Below are 21,957 nucleotides of genomic sequence, written 5' to 3' on the forward strand. Positions count from 1 at the left end.
GAATTCTTCATTCCAGTCATGACCCTTCCAGAAAGGTAACCACAGAGAAGGAGAATGAAGGAGGTGCCCTTCTTTTCCCTGCCCAGACGACCTGCTATGTACCTGATATCTTGGATAGCAGACTTCCGGTCTCGTTTCTTCCCCCAGACTTTCAGGCTGTTCACCAACAAGATGACAAACTCTCCATTCTTCATGCCAATGGCCACCATCTCCCCGTCAGGGCTGTAGGCTGCACATCTGGCCGCGTGGCCCAGGTTCACCTTGTTAAGCAGTTTCTACATAGATACAAAGTAGCATGACCTAAGCCCTAGGCCTTCTTGGCTGGTCTCCAAGGGAAATCCTGCACCCAGGCCAGAGCAGTCAGGCCGTCTCTGCTGCCACTTTGGGCCTCCAAACGTCTTGCTTCTTATAGTAACTGTCCCTGAGGAACCAAGATGGGCAGTACGTTTTCATCAGAACAGCTTGGGCAGAGGTTGGTCAACTTTTTCTGTAAATGGTTTGGTAGTAAACATTGTAGGCTCTGTGGTCCATATGATCTCCCACAACCTAGACACTATGTAAACAATGAGCATGCTTTTACTTTGTAGAAACAGGCGGCAGGCCAGACTGGATCCCCCAGTCTTAGACTGCTGACCTCTTGCTCAGAGAAAAGAGTTTAAGCTTTGGCACCTCTTGGTTCAAATCCTGAATCCTGTCTGTTACTACTGGCTGGGTGTGTTTGTGTCAGTTACTTCCTCATTTTCCCATTTGAACTTTTTATTATTATTTATTTTTGAGAGCATGAAAGGGGGAGAGGGAGAGAGAGAGGGAGAGAGTGGGGAGAGAGAGGGAATCCCAAGCAGGCTCCGCACCATCAGTGTGGAGCCCGGTATGCAGACTGAACCCACGAACCGTGAGATCGTGACCTGAGCTGAAGTCAGACCCCAACCAGCTGAGCCACCCAGGCACCACCCCCCCCCCCCCATTTTCCCACTTGAAAAGAAGTGATATCAATACAAGTCTTGCAAGGTTATTGTAAGCATTAATGATCGTGTATATGAAGCATCTGGTGTATAGCAGGTATTCAATAAATGATAGCCAGTGTTCATAATACACAAACAATTTTGAAAAGTAACTTGAGTAAAACAACTATACCGTGAGTCTGTTCTTTGATCCTCACACTAAAAATATGACTGAAATATTTACTGGCTATTTTGTAATGAACCCAACTATTTTAATGATTAGAACTTACTTTTTTTTATCAGATACGACATGGTAACAATTACCGCCCCGGGCCCAACCCTATTTCCTGCTATTTTTTTACTCAAGATGAATTTTTTAAATTATTTTTTTTCCAAACTCCAAGAGGAACTTTATTGGGGATTTATTTTTTTGCTTGTTTGTTTATGTTTATTATATTTGAGAGAGTAGAGAGAGAGAGAGAGAGCGCACATGAGTGGGGCAGGGGGCAGACAGAAAGGGCCACACAGAATCCGAAGCAGGCTCCAGGCTCTGAGCTGTCAGCACAGCCCAATGCGGGGCTCGAATTCAGGAACTCTGAGCTCATGACCTGAGCTGAAGTAGGATGCTCAACCGCCTGAGCCACCCAGGTGCCCCATGAACTTTGTTGGGGTTTTGACTGAAATGTCCTATTTGGGAACATTTGAAATTTTAAGTCATTTTTAGTCTTCCCATCCAGGGAAGACATATCTCTTTATTTTTTAGGTTTTGTGGATTTTTTTTTACAACAAAGAAACTTCATTTCCAGATTATTCCTGTCCTGTAGTTACACGTGGGTATATGCAGCTAACAGACAGACTGGGCGTGTGTGAGTGGGACTTTCATCACCAGGCTTTCTAACTTAATTGCAGACCCACCGCATCCCCCAACTCTGGATCCAACCCTCCTCACTCTGGGCTCTGGCCAGGCCCCACCTGTGGGCATCAGAGCACAGTGGACCCCTCACCTTGTCGGCCAGGTCCCAGATGCGGGCTGTGCCATCGTTGCTGGCAGAGATGAAGATGTCCTTGGAGGGGTGTGTGGCCAGACCCCAGATCTCCCCTTCCATGTGCCCATCAATCAGGATGTTAGAAGCGGCATTTTTTTCACCAACTTCAATTATTTCTCCGTCTTTGGTTCCTACTAAAATTTTCCCCTGTTGTCATAAAAACATTATTAGGAAAAAGACAGACACTGTATGATAGTACTCCTATGGCGCACCAACATCTTCCAACATGTAGAAGAAAGTCCAACGGTGGTTGCTGAGTGTTGGGGAGGGGGAGGGGCAAGGGGAGTGAGGACTTCATAGCTACGGAGTTTCAGTTCTACGAGACGCAAAATGTTCTGTGGGCGGATGGTGGCGATGCCTGCACGACAGTGGGAATGTACTTTATACCGCTAAAGTGTACACCTAAAAATGGCTAAAATGGTAAATTTTATGTTACTTATATTTTGCTACAATTTAAAATGAAACATTTTTATGATCTATTAGGAATCTAGTAGGTGAGAGATTGGTAGGCAAATGGATGAAAATAGGTAAAAAATAAGATTTGTATTTTAAATAATAACTTAAAGGCAAACACTATTAGAGCAATGTGGGAAAGTGGCCCCTGCTGGCAATGGTATTAACGCCGGAAGAGCCGGGACAGGTTGTGTTGTTAACAACAAAATCGCCCGCCCTTCCGTGACCTCCTCACTTTTCCTTTTCTCCCTCAGCCATGGATGAGAGTGTCGGCACAGAGACTGCCATCTTCTGGTCTCTGCCAAAACATGCCACTGACGGCAAGCTCATGACAGAGCGGGGTAGTCCGTTTCTGTTGTTGGACCGTTCAATGTCTTCCCAAATTCTTCCTCGCACTGAACAACGAGCCATCTCTCGAGGACTTCCACATTCCGGGCCTACCTCTGCCTTCATCTCCCAGATGTCTGCCTACCTACCAGATGACTGGTATTTATCTATCTAAAAACAAAGCTCTCGATTTCTAATTATGGAGACTCTAAGTCAGGTCTGCCTTTTTCAATGGGGAACATCCAGAAGGCACATTCTTAGACTGCTAACAATTCAAAACTATAGACACAGGGTATGAACCAGAGGTTAAGATTTGTTTTTTTAAGGACCTCAGAATTTCTTGGGGAATTAAAAAAAGAAAAGAAGAAAAGGAACACACAACTCATGGCTAAGACTCTGATTTGGCAGCTCTGGGTAAGTACGTGGACAGCCATATATTAAAAACAACAACAACAAGAAACAACTCCACAGTTGTTTCTGATATTCAGCCCAGGTAGGACTTGACAAACTATGGCTTTGAGTCAGACAGTTTGATGGCCCTTTACTGTCCCCCCTTACTGACCATGTAACCGTGCGCATGGCAAATTATTTACTATCTCTGTGCCTACAGTAATAATCACATCTATAACAGTAGCAGCCGACATCCACAGAATGTGGCTCTGAGCCAGGCATAATGGAAGGCATCGCGCATTATAACGCACGCGACCCTCACAACCACCCGCCTGGACACAGAAAGGGTACCTAACACACCCAAGGTCATACAGCCAGTGCTGACTCAGAAGAGTCTGCGCCTGGGTCTGTGGGACCCTGCTAGGCCGACTCCCACCGCAGTGCAAGTAGAACCTTGGAAGCCTGTTTTAAGGATTTAGCACCTGGGCACAGGGAAAGAGTATGGCTGAACTCCTTCTCTCTCTTGGGCCCCTTCCCGGCCCAGCCCCCTAGGGACAGCTGGGGAAAGACCGGCCCGCCCACTCACTTTGCCGCGGCACACAGAGCGCACACACTCCACCGGCTGCCCCGTCTCCAGCTGGAAGGCCCGGCAGCGCTTCATCTCCTGGTCCCACAATTTCACAGCACCTCCTTCTTTGGTCCTAAAAAGGAGTGAGAGGACCTTGGCAAGTTGGGCCTTGTCCTAAGACTTGCCCTTGATGCTCCATGTCCCCTGTCCCTATCATCAAGGCCACCAGGTCCCAGCAGGACAGACCCTCCAGGGTGGCTTCTTTTTTGGCCCTGCCAACGGGTAGTGACAACCATTTCACTAGAATACTTTCAAATGCCACTATGGCAGAAGGAAAGAGGACTGTGATCTAAAATACCAAACCGTGTCTTGATTAGATCAAACATGAAGAGAAACGTTTCTCTGCTGCTCTGCTTCCTTCTTACATCTCTGTCCCCAGGGGAACTTCTCTCCCCGCCTCTCCGTCCTCCCGTCCCCGAGACCTACGGGAAGTAACACTCGATGAAGAGCATAGTCACTCGAGTCTATTCAAGAATACCTCTCTGGATTTTCCACTACCATTAAACCACCTCTCTCCTTCTCTGACTTGTACTCTGAAGGTTTTTGCCCAGGGCCCTCTTGGAGAGATGGCAGACTCATCTCCCTGATGCAGGCAAGATGGGGGAAAGAAAATCTGCGTTTTCTCCCAGTGGGAGATGCTTCTGTCAGTTTCTCCCAGCACAATAAGAAAAGATCAGTTGTTCCCAGAGGAGTTTCGCCTTACGGCCGCTCTTTGCCACCGGTCACTATGAGTCCATCCCGGAGGGTCGTGTACATTGTGAAGACAGGGCCCGTGTGAGCCTTGGCCACCAGTCGGACGAGGAAGTGGTCCTTCCACACGTAGACGTCTCCGTTGATGGCACCCGTGAAAGTGAGGTTGTTCTGTAAACAAAGGGACACCTTCCACACTAGGACACTCACAGCACCTCTCAAGAGGGTCCCCTCCCAACCACCTGCTCCTTGGTTAGGGAACTAGAACTAGAGAAAGAGAAACACACTCAAATTGACCTTCTGTGCTAAGGAAAGGGATAAAGGAATAAAGGTTGCAAGTAAGCCAATAAAGGTGAAAATGTGGAAATAGCTTTCTTGCTGTTTGTAGCTTTGTGGCTATCTGTGCCCCCCATGCCCATGCCCGGGGTTCAGGGTCCCCCTCTCAAGAAGCTTCTGCTGGAACTCACAGCACCGAAGGCCACGGAGAGCATCGTCTGCATCTTGGCAGCCTCCATGGATCCAATGACCCCTTTCTTGTAAAGCAGGGCACTGCCTGCCAGGGTCCAGAACTTCATATGTTTGACCCCGACAGACACAAATTGCGTGTCCGAGTCAGGGCGAAATTCCACCACAAATATGCGCTCCAGGTGACCCCCTCGGCTGGCAACCTTGGCGCCTGTATGGGTGAGAGAGTCTGGTGAGGTGGGTCCTCCCACACTCTGAGCTCAGGATGGCTCTCCATCCAGCAAAGCCCAGGGTACACTTCAGGTGTTCCTTCTTCCTCCACGGTACCCTCCCTGCCTCAGGCATGACCCCCAAGGTGGGGAAGAGAGAGGTTGGGAAATTTCCAGAACAGCAGGTGCTGCTAACATAACCCCAATCCCGCTCCACCCCCACAAAGCCACATCCAGGCACCCATGAATGTGCAGGAAGGGATGGCCCTGAAGATATAAGCCTCCAGATACCAGAAAAGGACAAAGGACACCCTTCATCTTCCTATCTCCTGTCTCTGACCTCATCACAGGATTCCTGCCTACCAGAAGTTGAACCTTCCCCTCGAGTGTAATTAGAGACTCGCATTCCTTTAGACTGTTCTTAATTTCTTTCCAAGATTCTCTGCTTTTACTTTCCTAAGAAAAAAAAAATCCTTCATATTCCTTTGTTTTTCATGGCTTTTAGGTTTAAAAATTCTACCTTTAATATTTAATTACCAGTTTTTTTTTCCTCAAGCCCATTCATTTATGTTTTTGGATTCATTTGCTTTTTAACTTTTGTCCCCACCAAATCCCAGCTCCACCATTTATCTGTAGAGCAACTTTGGGAAAATTATTGTCATCTCTCGGTGCCTCAGTTTGCTCATCTGCAATTTGGGGATAGTAACAGTTCCCATTTTATAAGGTGTTGTGAGGATTAAGCGATCTGGTGCAAGCAACGCCCCCAGGAGCCGAGCCTGGTGCCACGACTTCTCCGCAAGTATCCACTTAGTGTCACCACCCTCTACACCTCCTGCCTTGTTGTCTTTCAGCCTATATTGTAAACCCATCTGTTTTTACCTCATCATTATTTTTCTGCCTTCGAGTTTTTAATTTTTATTTTAAACTTTTCTTTCCATTTTCTTCTAACTTAGTCTTAATGTTTTAGTTCCCATTTCCTCTTAATTATCTCCCCTATTACCTCATGTGTACTTTTCCCTGCCCCTCCTCATCATTTACCTTTTTAAAAAATTCCGGTATAGTTAACGTACAGTGTTATGTTAGTTTCAGGTGTACAATATGGTGATTCATATGGTGTCTAAACATTTCTCCGTGCTCATCATGGTCAGTGTATTCTTAATCCCCTTTTTCTGTTTCACTATGTGTTTGTTTTTAAGTGGCTCCCCAGTGGAGTGGTGGTGGGTTCTGGCATAGCTGGCCTGGCATCTCAGACTCATCCTCCTGGAGGCCCTTCCCAGGACTTGCTGCACGTCACCTCTCACAACAGTCATTCTCTCTCCACATATGGAAAGTTCGACTTACCAGAAAATACATCCATACTGAGAGCTCAGAGGTTTAAAAACCCATGCTCTTCAAGGATACCGTAAACTAAGTTAAGAGACAAATACCACACTGGGGGAAAACAATTACAACACTTACAGGAGATGAAGAAGTAACCAGATCAGTAAAAAACTACACATAAGGAAAACACAAACAACTCTCCCTTCCCCAGCAGAAAAAGGATTCCAATGACTGGATTACAGAAGAAGTGGCCCAAGTGGCCACTAAAGACATAGAGGATCATTCTTGGGAGCCAAGGGGGGTATGCTGTTTTATTTTGCGCTTTCTTCTGTCTTTAAATTTTTTTTAATGTTTATTTACTTTTGAGAGACAGAGAGAGACAGAGGGCGAGCAGGGGAGGGGCAGAGAGAGAGGGAGACACAGAATCCGAAGCAGGCTCCAGGCTCTGAGCCATAAGCACAGAGCCCAAGGCGGGGCTCCAAGTCACGAACCCTGAGATCATGACCTGAGCTAAAGCCTGACGCTTAACCAACTGAGCCACCCAGGCGCCCCTGCACTTTCTTCTAAGCAAGTGTTTGTTTTTTCCTGGTCTTAATCTATGGACACTTCTGACCGTGGAGATGCCTGTATCCTGCCTTACGTTGGCTTCCACGTTGCTCAGAACAAGTTTCATACAAGTATCTAGGACCTGACAACATTCATTTTATACATAATAAGCTCATTTCTTACTCAACTTTGTGGACTACACACACACATACATACCTGGAGTTCGACAAAACAGTCCTTTAACAAAAGAAGAGTAACACGCATATAAACCTCTCTCAAAACTGTCTCATTTATAAGCAGAACTTGAAGCTAAGGGAGGCCCTCACACAACCATCTCAGGAGAGGTGGTGGTTGGTGACATACCATTAGATATCAATGGCTCAGAACCCTTCTGCAGACAGCCACGGGCCGATTCCAGCAAAGACAAGGGGAGAAAGTTACCAAAGAGAAGGCATCTGTTGACCATGTTTAGAAGCTGGTTTAAAAGTCCTGGCTCGGGGCGCCTGGGTGGCGCAGTCGGTTAGGCGTCCGACTTCAGCCAGGTCACGATCTCGCGGTCCGTGAGTTCGAGCCCTGCGTCGGGCTCTGGGCTGATGGCTCAGAGCCTGGAGCCTGTTTCCGATTCTGTGTCTCCCTCTCTCTCTGCCCCTCCCCCGTTCATGCTCTGTCTCTCTCTGTCCCAAAAATAAATAAACGTTGAAAAAAAAAATTTTTTTTAAATAAAAGTCCTGGCTCCACCAGTCTGCCCTGCAGCGGTCAAAAGGGGCCCAGGGTGAGAAGGGGTCTGTGCTGGGGCAGGTCCAGAGCAGGAACTGCCCAGAGAAGCAGATGGCAGAAGTGAGGACAGTGAGCCTGGAAAGACTAGCCTGTGCACAGGGCCCAACAGGATTAACCCTCTTCCGAGAAACTAGGCACAGATCTGGTCTTGGCTACTGCAGAAGCGGAGTTAGTGCAGTACAAGAAAGGCATAAGGAAGCAAGTTAGGCTCTCTTATAAGGAAGGGCTTTATGAGACATTTCCAGCAGGGGGTGGCTGCCTTGGGAAATGATGCAGGCCACAGCGCTGCAAGTGTTTGGTGGAGGAGGGGAGTCAGCCTATCAGGAATGCACTTGTAGGAACTGCCCCATGGGACGGTCGGGACCAGGTGGGAAGACTTCTCCAGTCCTTTCAACACCACGAGGTTATGAGTCTGTTGTTTAAGACACTCAGTGTCTCATCTGGGGCTGAGTCTATTTCAGGCCAACTCGACAGGACAAGAAATGAAGCTGCATCCCCAAAACATAGATTGTGGGGCCCTCTGGACACAATGCACTGATGAACAAGAAAATGAGAAAGGGACCGAATATGATAAAGGAATCTCATTATAAAAGTCTGCAGGTCCCCAACCTCTTTTTCTCACATGGGGGCTCAGGAGGGATTGGAACTTAGCTGCCATCTCTTTACAGCTCCCTCCATGGGGAGGTGCTGAGATAATGGGTCTCTAGAAGCCCTGAATTGGAGAAGAGCCACCTCTGTGCGCGCCTGGCTCTGAGTGCCCTAGATACAGGCTGCCCTGCCGGAGACAGACCTCATTAACGTCCTAACTAATTGGATCTGTTCTGCCAACCTGAGAATACACTTGAAAGATTACACATCTTTGATTCTAACATGAACATAAATTTAGCAGCAGCCTGTGTGTGTGTGTGTGTGTGTGTGTGTGTGTGTGTGTGTGTGTGTGTGTGTGTGGCGAAGGCAAGAGAGAAATCCTGTTACGGGAAACGTAAACCTTGATTATAAGGTGAATCCCCATTTCACAAAAGCGAAATATAAAGTGTTTTTGAGACTACGGTGGTAAGATCTTGTCCCAGTTCCTGGAATAAGGGAACCAGGGTGATAAGGCTGTGGCAGGATCTGGAGGTCACAGAAGGAATACCAAGGACAAGGAAACTTGGGTAGAAAGGGAATTAAGACGGAAAAGGGGGAGGCTGAGGTCTTCTTTGTGAGGAGGAAGGCTGCCTGCACTGGGGCACTTTTCCAGAGTGCACAGACCCTGCACTAGCTAGACCAGCACTCCCCTGGCCATGGAGTCCAGGGACCTGATAGGCAGCTTCTCCAGGAACCGGAGATGGCCGATTTCGGCTGACCCAGCAGCAGCGCCCTTGATGGTTTTCGGGGTGAGGCCCATCTAGTCTGAGCCCAGCACGCAACACAAGCAAGCCTCCCAGATGGACAGACAGCCCGGCTCCTTTTACCTTCCTGCCAACGCCAGACAGTGATGGTGTGCTCAGGGTCCACTCCCACCGATACAAGGAGCTTCCCAGTGGCGCTGAAGTTGATGTAATTCACCCCCTTCGAGTGGAAGCACCGCAGCATAGAGAGCGTGTGTTTGGTCATGGCATCCCAGATGTGGATTGAGGGTGTTGTTCCTGAATGTGGGAGGCATGACACACAACTAAGGCTGAAGAATGGCGGGGCCAAGGCAAAGCTTACGTTCACCCGGAAGACTTTCTAAGACAAATACTTGGGGGTGTTACAGTTACTGGGCCTAAGAGACCTATAGCCTGACCTGGCCGGAGGTGAAGCAATGAGAAACATCTGTTGTGCTTTTAGAGCCAGAGGCCTAAGAGCGTTTATGTCCACACACACACTTGTGGAGGAGTTTACACAGAGGCAACTGGTGAGATCAGTGATTTGTATCTGCAGTTTGGCCAGATACAAGCAGCAAACACGATACAGCGACACGATTTTGCTGTGAAGATTCAAACTACTCACGGATGGAACAGCCTTACCTTGGGTCTCCGTAATATCAACTGCATTGGGTGGGCAATGGCAATGAGGAAGCGTCAAGGGAAAACAATAGCTAAAATAAGTCATGTTTCTGATAGTGAAGCACTTAACACCAGCATCAGGAAGTTCCAAATTAAATTTAAAAATGGACATGGGTTCAATGAAAACAAGCAGAAGGGTATGTTCATAAAAAACTGCCTTTGAAACGACAAAGTTCAAAAAACACACACACAACTTTTCACAAATGTGAAGTGTCAATCAGTTCACATTTGTCATTGGCAGTTTGCTAGGGTGCAGAAGAGCTGGGCACACAGACAAGCTACCCTTGCCAAGGACAATCACCGGGCTTCGGACACAGGGCTCTTTAACTGACACCTGGCCGGTGAAAAATTATTCTGCACAAGTCCACAGGGATAGGGGCATCCATTTATTTGGATTATCGGGCTCTGGTCTGACTTTATGATCCCTAAGAATCAACAATCACTGGCTATTTCAACTGAGATGACACAGATATACTGAGTGCTCAAAAAAGAACAGCAATGTCCAGAATGGGTAGATGTCCACAACCCACCAACCCCCTTTCCAGATATTTGCTATTAAGTCAATGTCCCTGCTCAGCTGGGAAAAAGCTTAGCTAGGGCACGACCCTCCTACCTATCTGGCTGGTGGCCACCACGTTCCTGTACTTGGGGTGCTGGTTCACCGTGAGGCAAAGGATGTCATCCGTGTGCTCCAGGTAGAAGCTTTGGCTCCCTAGGGGGAAGACACGGGATGGTGAGCAGGGGAGTCTTCGAGACCTCTCAGGACAACCTTGAAGGATTACATAGGGTCTGGAAATGCCTTGTCAAAGTGAGAGATCAAGGCCACAAGCTCGCAATTTTAGAATCATCCTTGGGGAGATGGGAGATCATTTTTTTACATTTACACATTCTCTTCCAGGCCTGGCGGAAGAGCTGGTATCTATTCTCTAGCACACACCAGCTCCCCTGCCATCCCTCCCGCAGCCTGTGTGGGTCCAGAACACAGTCCAAGTGCAAGGCTTCCAGGGTCCAAAGTGATAATGGAGATAATACTTAACTGAACAAAATGGCACCACTTACTCATCTGAAAGGGAAGTCTGTGGAATAAGAAAATACTTCGGGTATCTCTTTTAAACCATTGTTATTTCTCAAAGTGCCAATCCACTTGGGAGCCTACTGGATGGCACAGGTGATGTATTCACCCCCTAAATGCCCTAACTCGACATGTAACACAGAAAATAGAAGAAATCACAGGAAGTATTTATTATCTACTATGGAAAATGGGTTTGCTGACTTCCAAAGTGGCCACTGTAAACCCATCCAAGTAGCCAACACTACTAGGAGGTAAGTGATGGCACTGATAGACAAGGAAACAGCACATTGCTGCTAAAATGATAGTATGTCTAAAAAAAAAAAAAAAAGGTGAAAATGTATAGAAAATTTCAAGGTCCTCCTCCCCAAAAAGAGATCGTTATGTGCTCAGTGACTTCCCTGTCTAAAAATGTATGCATTAAATAAGTGTGTGGAATTGGGAAGGAGCATAAAAATTTGAAAAAAAGAAAGGGGGTCTGTTTTAAGATATAAAGCAAATAAGGCAAGATGTTAACATATTTAAATCTGGTGGCAAAGGTACGTGTCAAATTCATTTCTACATGCTCCCTTTGCCTTGCAGTGTTTCTTTTCAAACTATTTGTTTCATGTGACTCACCCTACCAGTTAAGGGACACTTTGGGGTGCTTACAGTTTAAGTGTTCTCATCCTTATGGTAAATCTGGTTAACTACTCAAAACAAGCAAAACTTGAAAATTTGAGCTACTAAAAAATTGGTCGCCCCTAACAAATTAGCAAGAAAATCTCCCCTGTGCTCTGTTCTTGGTAACCTGCCACAAGGAATTTCTCCACTCCCTACACCCTCTTTCTGGCTTCTGTCCATCCCTCCCAGCATCTGAGCAGCTGATGGGAAACAGGGACACCTCCCTCAGAGGGCTGACAGCAGGGTGTTGTTCGAAAGAAAGACGGCTGGCTGTGACCTTTGAATGAGGCCTCCACACTTTCTAGGACCAAATGATACCAGTCTGGAATTGAGTGAAAGGGCTCTATCAGGATAAGAATGCGTCAGTTTGGGGGGCATCTCCAGAGTGGGGGAGTACACACAAAGGGACTAAAGTGGGGTCCTGTCCTCAGAGGGGATTCTCGGGCTGAGTTACCCGTGGAGAGGCTCTGGAGCACGCCAGCCGCCGCGGTGTGGAAGATGATGTCTGCACCGTCGTTCAGGTAATGCAGGTTGTTGCGACAGTCGAATCCCCTGTAGCCAAACACGTGGTCGAGAGCCAGCTCCTACGTTCCCACACACAGATAAAAGCGGCTCTCAGAGGAAGTAAGCGCAGAGGCACAAACCCACACTCTGGGAGCAGCCACTTACCTCATGGGAACCGCATGGCTGGTTAGACAGCCAATACCCCACAAAAAGCATTTTGCTTCTTGACTAGCTGAGGCTACAACGCAGCCCTTTCTTTAGTTCCCTGAAAAGCTAGGGGGACAGGCCAACACACAGAATTACAGGGAACTTTCTAAATAGGCTAGATAGGTTTCCAGGCACTGCAGGGGAGTCAAGGTCTACTGATTAGAAGCCCTGTAAAGGTCACCTAGAAGTTGTATGTCTGTCCCTTGGCAGGCAGTCTTCAGGGGAGCTGAATGGTGGCCTGGAGGTTTGCTTTGATTCCCGCAAATGCCACTGGGCCTGGCAGGGGCCGGATACTGAGGCAAATGCCATGTTCATTCTGTTGCTTGGTGCTTGCCCTACAGAGTTTCAACATAATTTGCATTTTTTTCCCCCCAACAACTAGATGCTGTTCTGGGTTTATAGTCTTTTTCTTCTTCCTGTCTTATCTTCCATGATTAAGCTCAGGATCAGCTATCAATGCGATTTGATGCACACTTCCTGTTGCCAGCACTTCTGTGCCAGGCACTGTGTTGGTTAGTGGGATACAAGGTTAAGAAGACGTGGGTCCCTGATTCTAGGTTCCCTGATTTCTTTCCCCAAAGCTCCTAAAATACAACAACCCCTCCTTACTCCAGAACATTCATTGACTTTCACTGCCTTCGGGATAAAGCCCAAACTCCTAAGTTGGCAGAATTACTTCTACTCACACATCTTCTGTACCCTCGGTGAAGCTGCATTGTCTATTTAGCCCATACATCATGAGCTTTCCTACCTTTATAATTCTGCTTTGTAAAATAGCCCTTGCCTGAAGAGCATTTCTCCTCCTTTCATCTCAGCCTTCCCCTACCCCCACGTGTTTCCCAGAAACCGTCTATGTAAAATGTGACCCCTCATCCCAGTGGACAACTGACTCAAGCTGGGCCAGTCACATGGTTTCTCCCAGGAATTAAGAATTGAGGACACTGGTAGGCTGGGCTGTTTAACTAAGTGAGGAGATATAAACTCAAGTGCTGGGTCATACCCATTTGTCTACCAAAATAGTTCAGGAAGTGTGCAGAAAAAGAGAAGAATGCATCAGACAGACAACCGCAGTGGGCAGAGAGTGGTGCCATCTTGGTTTATGATGGCTTTTCACCTTTTGGATCCTGCATCTTCTGGCCTGTGCTCTGTTTCATGATAAATTCCCCAATTAGTCCCCCTTTTCTAATAAAAAGTTTTAAGATGGATCTTCTGTCTTTAGTGAGTTCAAAGTGTGGTAGGAGAGACAGATGAGTAAGAAATAATGGCAGTAGTGTGTGTAACAAGGGCTGTGGGTGAGGGGTGTGTGTGAGGGAGTGTAGGAATGTTCAGGATGAGGAGAATCAAGAAGACTACACTGAGAAGATGCCAGAGAAAAGCTTGGAAAGACCAGGGTGTGGGCATAGAAGAGGAGAAGACTTCTAAAACACAGGGGACTGAAAGCCCATGGCAGCTTCAGAAAACATTAGGTATAGGGCTTGGGGGCTGGAGATTTGAGATGCAGTGGCAAATCACAGGTGCTGAGGCTGCAAAGGTGGCTCCTGGGTCAGGTTTTGAAACCATGCACTTGAATCCCACAGGCAATGTGGGAATTTCCTGGGTCTTAAAGCTGAGGTGAAGTGTGAAGTATTCTATTTGAGAGAGCTAATTCTGTGGGAAGCAAGACATGTGTCAGAGAGGGAGGGGACTCTGGAGGCAGATACAACAGTTAAGAGGCCTCTCTTAGAGAAGAGAAGGTCCACAAAGCTGCAATCCTCAAGTATGAACAACTGAATTTAAATCTCTCTGCACTTCCTGGCTTGGAGATCTTGGGCACAGGACCTAATTAGTCGCTTAGCTTTTCTGAGCTACTGTCCTTATCTGTAAAATGGAAATAACAGTACCTTCCTCATGGGTTTGACAGATTATATGAAATACTTCATGGAAAGTACATACGTAGTACCTGGCTCATGGTGGGTGCTCAGACAACGTTAGAGACAAAGAATAAGCTTGCATTCTCCCTGTGTCTTCCCTGCCCCTGAGTGGGACTGGTCTAGGGGAAAGGAGACAGGTTTGAAGGACATGGGACATTTGCAAGTCAGGACTGACAGGACCTGGTGGCAGGGCTGAAGGAATATGACCCGGTGGGCGTGATTCTGGGATGGGGGACACAACACTCTGTAGAAGGGAGAGGAGACAAGAGAGACCCATCAACTGCACTCAAGTTTACTTGAAGGTATCTCGCCATAAGCAGATGGTAGTGTCCACTGGGCAGGTCTTAGAACACTGATCTTAGACGAAGACCAAAACAGCTTAACTTTCTCACCTCAACCAGTTTCTTTTTTTTGGTGATGTTGTTCTTCTGGAGTTTCTCAGGCTGGGGGGCTGCTCTGCTAACAGGCGGTCTGGAGCAGAGGGTGACAAAAACAGAACAAAACAAAACAAAAACAAAAACACAGTGTTGAACAAAAGGCAGCAAGGTTGCTTGTCCAGTGTGCTCAGCTAAGGCCAGAGCCAGGCTCCCCTCTCTCTTGTCCCCCACTCCGAGGACCTTCCACTGGGTTTGTTTGGTCCTGCTCCCTCCCTCGCTCCCCCAGAAAAAGCAGATTCTGACATTCAGGGTCCCATGTGATGGGGGCTGGATTTATCGGCGTTGGGGTGGGCTTCCTCACACACCTAACGCATCATAGTCAGGGATCAGTCCCTCTACCTCCTGGGAGCCAGGAAGAACACCTGGGCCAGAGAGGCTGGTTTTAAAACTAAAGAGGAGCCTAAGAATGAGAAGGAAGGGGCTGTGCTTCCCGAGTCTACTGGCCATTTTTCACACAGGGATATGCTTATGTTGTTCAGAATTAGGTGGTCAGAGATCATGCCGCGGTGTGAAGTGGGCCTTGCAAGCCAGGTTTGGGAAAAGGCTCGGCTGGCCGAGTGCCCAGGTCATTTATGCTACACAAAAGGGCAAGTAGGAAGTATGGGAATAAAAGACAGAAAGAGCACCCACTCTGCCATATACCTTAGGGTTATGGTCTACATTAAACTGCTATCATCATCCCAAAGTTTGCCTTTCCCTTCTCAGTCTTGGATCTGGGCCTCCAAACTTAGGAAAGAGTTTTTATAACGGGTAAGCTCTCTACTCTTACATGAGCAGGCCAAGGTTTTGTAACACGGGGCTCCCTTAAATCAGACTTCTCGGAGTTTAGGAAATGGGTAAGGGAGACCTGTAGCAGGTCCTGCTGCATGTTGCAAATCCATTAGTTATTGCTCTTGGGCTATGCAAAGAGAAAGGATTACCTTGATCCCCTTGTAAGCAGCAAACAAAGCCAAGTGAGAAACTTAGTACAGTTTAGAGCCGCATTAGCAACCACCTCATTCATGCACAAGCATTATCCAAGTGAACAGACATTCCTGTGTGGCACAAACCATGCTTCCCGAGCATGCCAGCAAAGAACTAAAACAGAAATGAAAGAGTGCACCAGTCTACAAATTCAGAAAGCTCATACCCTGGCGTCTCTGGGCAAACTCTGCACTAAAGCGCCTACAGAATAGGGAGAAAAAAGGAAGCCTTGTCAATGCTTCCCGCACGCTCTCCGCGCCTTTGCGGATGCGCCTGGGGACTCTGCTTATTTGAGAGTGTGCTGGGGGAAAACTTGTTGTCAGAAAAACAATAACATCCTCCTGGATGTCGTTGGGAGTTATGCACAATGGATGCTTTGTTTCCGAATCCAGTTCGACTCATAATTTAGCCTACTAATTCCCAGTGTTTCTTGGTAGGGCAGCTTGCCCGATGGAAAGGCTTGCATTTTCAGGCTGGGGAAAAACAAGTTACCTTTATTTTCTGAGAAAGTCTTCAATCAAAACATGTTATGTAATCATAAGTGATAATTGGACCAAATGGTATTATTATCTGCACTGAAGAATAGGGAGTGAGCACATCTCTGCAAAACGACACCCCCGGCTGATGTCACCGCTGCCAAATTGAGCAAAACCGGGAGGCTGGGGGCATGCCAGTTCTCGCAATTAGACACTTCCTTCACATTAATTATCACTTCCCAGGACATCTGCTCTTTCTTCTGTTTTAGTGGGACTTTCAAATGAAATCCGTGGGTTTCTTCTTTCACCTAAGAATGTTTGAGTGTGTGACAAAAGCAAGCCGAGGTCTGAGATGGGAGCAGTACACTGGGGCTACAGCGTGGTTCAAAGGCAGAACTGGAGATTAAACGCAGGGCTTGTTCCCAGGGTACACACAGGTTGTATAATATGTCACATATTATACAGTGTATACGAGGTATGCATACAAGCACAAACACTGCGTATTTATATATACAGGAGATTGTATATATATACACATAAAGGCAATCCGATGCTTTTTTTCACCTTGATTTTCAGTTAAGAACTGAAAAGTAAAGCAATCTCAGAATGTTTCTTTCTTATTTCACAAGCATATGTTTATGGCTGTATTGCTTCAAAACTGAAGATGAGAGGGGCAAAAGGAAGAAACCTGCATGGTGGCAAATTCAGCGGATTGTTAAGTATAGACCCTTCGCGGTTGTGGATTCTGCATGAACGCTTAGTACTGGATGCTCATCGAACACCTGGGCTTTTCCAGAGTGCTGTGAATACTTACTTGACAATTCCCTGCCTCCAAAGGAAAGCAAGTTAAAACACAATACAAGCATTAAAGGCTTCTTTCCAGGCATCTGTAAACAGTGTTCGTAACATCAGACGTGGGAGGAACTGCCAAAATTCTCAAACACAGCCAAATGCTGGAGGTTTGGCATTTTTCAGCAGATCTAAATCCTTCCAGATTCAGATTCCATTGGAAATGTGACTCTGAAAAGCTTTGCTGAGGTGGGAAAGAGCAGGGTGTGTGAGAACATTCACTCACTTTTCAGTCCAATAAACTCTTTATAGCTGGTTGCCCCAGCTGGCACTCAGGACGGGAGAGCCAGGAAGGGAGTGAGAGCAGTGAGGATTAGCGCTGGGGGGCGGGGGGGGGGGGGGGGGGGGGGTGGAACTCAGGAAGGTTAAGAGCCTGATAGGTAAGGTGGTGGGGAGCCCCGGTTGGGGGAGGGGCAGAGACACAAAGGGACCTCTGGGGGCAAGTGGAACTTTGAAGTCACTCAGGGAAACAAAGAAGAAATAGAGTTTCCACTGGGCAAGAAACTTAAGAAGGGAATCTGGCAAGAGAGCAAACAAATTGGATAATCAGGAGAGAGGACTATGGACTGGCTTGAGCTCCAAGAGAGCACAAGAGCAGTTTGCCAAGGAAGAGAGTAGAGGCAAGAAGCCAAGGGGAGGCCTGCAGACTCAAGCACGTGACTTGGTGTTAAGTAACGAGGCAGCACTGTTCTTGTCCAGTGCCAGGGGTGCAGGCTGCCAAAGACGCACCCCTACCCGTGGATACAGTCCCTACCTCATGTCCCCATGTCCTCTGTGGAAACAGCACACTCTTGGTCAGGGAAGGACCATGAGGAGGTCAGTCCATGCTGCAATCCTGTTGTTCAGCAGCTGGGCTGCTTAAGAGAAAGCTTAGGCTCACTTAAAGATGAGTGGAGTCTTAAAACATGGGCTTGCACCTCACGGAGGCCACCAGAGGTAGCTAGTGCCCAGTGTTTGCCCCTCTTTGTCCCCTCCCCAGGGTGCTGGGATGACAGAATGAAGGGTAGAGCAGAGCACATGATTACCTGAGATGCACAGGAGAGGGTTCGGAGCCAAGGTTTTTAGGGAAGCTTCTGAAACGACTGAAGATGTAATGAAAATCAGTCACAACCCTAGATGAGCACAACACGAAAGCCAACTGGAGAGTGAGGTTCAGAAAGCTAGTAAGAAACAAAGTTGTTGCAAACAGCTTCTATAAAGAGGGGTGTTGGTGTGGAGAAAATCAGCTATATTTAGCCAAGAAATGCAAGTTTAGATTTGTTTTCAGTGTTGTTAGTCAGACAATGTTCAAAGTGTCCTCGGAGTTCGAAACATAGCTTTCTTCAGATTCCAAAATGGGCCATAAAATGCTCCAAGGGTTTTCAAAGTATCTTGGGAAACTAAACTTTTGATCCCTTTTGGTGGGAGCCAGCAGATGACCTGAGCACTATTTCAACATTGTCTTCCAGCAAGACCTATCAGCCCAGGTGGGCTTCAGGTACTCAGGCCTAGTTGTGTTTGCACCTGTGCATTTTTCTGGGGGAAACAAGAATCTGTTTTAAACAGATTTTTTAAACAGATTTTTAAAACAGATTTTAAACAGATTTTTTAAAACAAAAATCTGTTTTAAACAAATTTTCAAAGATGTACATGATTTGAGAGAGAGAGAAAGAGATTAAGAATCATTGCTTTAGGATAAATCCATGTTGAGGAAAATGCTACAAAGCCATGGGAGATCTCTATTATCAAAACAAAAGGAACTGGATTCTGTTAAATGTATTCCTATGTCTTCCAGAACCTCCTGTAGAGCTGCTCAGTAGTAAAGTGGAGTGGAAGGAAAAGAGTCAGACAGGAGAATTATGGGATGCCCTCAGGGAAGCCTGCCATCTTGAAAATGCTTTGGACTGAAGCCTATAACACAGTCTCATCTCCCCACGCTTTTGAAAAAATGGGGATACAGTCCCAGACTTGGACATTTTAAATGAGTATCAATTTATTGGGGGAGAGGGTGAAAAACTGAGGTCATAAAGGATGGAAAGGAGGGAACTACGAGTAAGGTGGTCAGGCTACTGAAGAGGCTACTCTAATAATCCAAGGGAGGGGTGATGAAGATCTTGACTAAAGCAATGGTTGTAGAGAAGGAAACAAGTGAATATTTAAAGAAATAGTGGTGAAGTAGACTTCAAAAACTCTTGAATTGATTAGATCTAGGGGTTGAAGGAGGAAGAGAATGCAAGTGGAATATCAGTTTTCTGCCTGGGCACCTGGCAGGAGAAGAGTGAGGTTGTAAGATGGTGCCATGTCAAACTTCAGACGTCTATGGTCTGGCTTTACTCACTAGAAGTGCAAGTCAGAGGTGGGACTCAGAGAATCATCAGCCAATGGGTGAAATACAGGAGATTAATCAGGAAGAGAGTTGCAAGCCTGAGGCCCAACAACATGTGAATGGCTAGAAGAGGAGGCAGACAAGGGACACTGAGAAGAAATGATGGAAGAGGTAGGACGAGGGCCAGGAAAGATGGTTTCTAAAAAGATATAACTTCACTATCCAATATGGTATCCACTGGCTACATGTGGCTCGTCCAAATTAAGGTGTGCTCTAACTGTAAAATATATACCAGATTTTGAAGACCCAGTAAAAATAATTTTTAAAAAATATAAAATGACTCAATAATTTTCACGATGACATGTCGAAATAATATTTTTAACATATTGGGTAAATAAAACACATTGTTAAAATCAACTTCACCACCTCTTTTAACTTTTTAAATGTTTTAAATGTGATTACTAGAAAAATTACCTATGTGGCTTGCATTGTATTTCTATTGCACAATGCTACTCCAGAAGAAACAAGTTCTTCCTTTTTAACAAGACAAAGAGAAGATTTGGGAATCAGAAAGTCACCATGCCAGCAGAATGGCAGGGACAGAAGACAGATGGAATGGACTAGAGAGTGAAGGAGAGATTTGGTAAAGCCTGGATGAGAAGGGGAAAGGAGAAGGAAGGTAAGGGTTGGAATATGTGTGTAAATGTTTGGATCAAAGGATTTACTTATTTCCTGAACAGAGTTTGGTAAGGACAGCAAAGACTGAAATGCATTTCTTGGCTGAGGACATGAATCCTGAGGGAGCAGCACAGGAGATATAGGAGAGGAGAGCAATGGTCAGGGAGCACCGATGGCTGGGAGGCTAAGGTCCAAGCAACCAGCTGAGGAACGCACCTTGAATAGGAGGAGGGACTTCATCTCTCTGAGAGGAAAGGATGTGAATGGTTTACATGGGTTGGAAGATGGGAAACAAGATGGAGGAGAGATAAAGAAGTGCCAAGATGGAGTTCATGCCCAATAGCTTCTGTTTTCTTGATAAAGTAGGGGAGAAAAGCCATCTACCAAGAGTGGAGGGGTAGGGTTAGGCAGAAAGGTAAGGAAGGGGCAAAATTGTGTTTGACTGCTGAGTGGCTGGCAGAGGGAGCCAATCAAAGACAAGAAAGAAAACAAAGGAACAGTGGAGAGCACCTCAGTGTAGCTGGCAACATGGAGTCTGGTGAGGGCAATCTGCACCAGTGTGGCCTTCTAGTCAGAAGAATGGAAGTATGTGCTGTAGGAGAAATACAGGGATGAAGGGCCAAGAAGACTGGAAAAGTGGCATTCAGGCAGAGAAAAAATGGAGGTATCAAGGCATATAGGATGCTTTAATGAGGATCAAGATTAGGATTACCGGGGATGAGAAATCTAGAGGAGAGAAGTTTAAGTCACTGAGGGAGAGGAGAGCTACTGATGGTGATGTAACCCATGGCTGGCAGGAGCCAGCTCAGCCAAGTTGACCATTAGCTGAACTCCTCAGACAGGAAGTTGATAACTGACAGGGACAGGGAGGGGGAGAAGATGGAGCATGATGGAAACTTCAAAGGATTGGGGTGGGGCTACTTAAAGAGAGAGCCAATATGCTTTACACACACCCACAAAAACACCCAGATACTCCAAACCTTACAGTCAGGGACACTGTTTCGAGGGGGGCAAATCATGCACCCCAACAATTGCTTCTGCAAACACCTCCCCAGTTACCACCTCATGACCATACAACAGTAGAAAAAGGGAGAGTAACCAGCCCGGTAGCGCCCACTCCCTCCAAATGGAGATCTGAGAGATGTTCAGAGACTTGATAAAAATAACTGTTTCCAATCCTGCCACTGTCTTGTAAGAGAAGTTCCCTTTCATCAGAAAATCCCTCACCTGTGTGTGATGCATTCTTTATCCCCAGGAGCAAGTGGGTTTGAGTCAACTGATTACACTGTATGAATATGATTTCCTGGGTCTATTAATCTTTCAAAAAAGTCACTTTACCTCTGCATTTTCAAGCCCTGGCACATTTTCTTTTTATGATAAAAAGTGAACAAACTACTAATTCATGAATGGCAGGTTTAACTCCTAAAATTATCAGTGAAACGGAAGTCATTATTTTGCTTCAAACAATATGTAAAATCAAGAGATTTGAATAAGGAAAGTCATTTATGAAGGTAGCTTTAAATTCCCTTTAAAAAACCAACTATTCGGCTTTCAGCAGAGTTACATAGCCAAACAATAGGCCTTTGAAATGGTTAATTTCAGCATGTGGGTGGTTTAATAGATATTGTAACTTCACTTCCTTCCGCCCTATTAGAGAACAGGAAACTTGCTACCTTTTACCTACTCAGAGCAGCTGTGAGTGCAGAACTCTACAGAATTAAGGGGCAGAGTAAAGAAAAACTCTGCCTAGAGAGAAAAGCTCTGGGTGAATGAGGTCACACCTTGCCGAGGTCATGGTGTGCCCTGTATGCTTGCACTTGCTGTCCTGGAGGAAAGTTTGAGCCTAGTTTACACACAACAGACAGGCAATGGCGGGTCTCTGTATGAACTCGGGCTTGTTAAGATCACTCCATCATCACAGATTGGAATGAAATGTAGAATCAGAGGTTCCTCCCCATTTATCAGACCAAGTTTAGGATAGGATGTAGTGGTTTTGACAGATCTCAAAATGGTAAATTTTAGAGTAAATTTAGAAGCACCTGTTAGCAAGATTGTCAGTTCTTAGCAGCCCTTA

The 21,957-nt window shown here is 46.4% G+C and overlaps 1 protein-coding gene and 1 long non-coding RNA gene across 5 annotated transcripts in view; one reads left to right on the forward strand and one right to left on the reverse strand.

The window, feature by feature from the left end:
- EML6 (EMAP like 6) overlaps positions 1-21,957 on the reverse strand; it is a 282,419-nt gene that overhangs the window by 7,868 nt on the left and 252,594 nt on the right. For 3 of the 4 annotated variants that reach the window (XR_015249223.1, XM_086701101.1, XM_086701100.1), the window contains exons 29-38: positions 14,568-14,646; positions 12,009-12,138; positions 10,436-10,534; positions 9,784-9,804; positions 9,247-9,420; positions 4,943-5,151; positions 4,489-4,646; positions 3,744-3,858; positions 1,946-2,134; positions 103-275 (exon numbers count right to left, since the gene is read on the reverse strand). Coding sequence is in view for 3 of the 4 variants with exons in the window: in XM_086701101.1 (XP_086557227.1) it covers positions 103-275; positions 1,946-2,134; positions 3,744-3,858; positions 4,489-4,646; positions 4,943-5,151; positions 9,247-9,420; positions 9,784-9,804; positions 10,436-10,534; positions 12,009-12,138; positions 14,568-14,646 (1,347 nt within the window). In the remaining variant the exon portion in view is untranslated. The remainder of the gene's footprint in view (positions 1-102; positions 276-1,945; positions 2,135-3,743; positions 3,859-4,488; positions 4,647-4,942; positions 5,152-9,246; positions 9,421-9,783; positions 9,805-10,435; positions 10,535-12,008; positions 12,139-14,567; positions 14,647-21,957) is intronic. The other variant, XM_025931862.2, reaches the window with a different exon arrangement.
- On the forward strand, positions 249-4,849 carry LOC147582520 (uncharacterized). The gene is made up of 2 exons (XR_015249224.1): positions 249-472; positions 2,695-4,849. It is a non-coding gene; the product is annotated as an uncharacterized LOC147582520 (long non-coding RNA).

This window comes from Puma concolor, chromosome A3 (genome assembly GCF_028749965.1).
Source record: "Puma concolor isolate L17-30 chromosome A3, mPumCon1.1.hap2, whole genome shotgun sequence".
In the NCBI taxonomy this organism is placed as follows: Eukaryota; Metazoa; Chordata; class Mammalia; order Carnivora; family Felidae; genus Puma; species Puma concolor.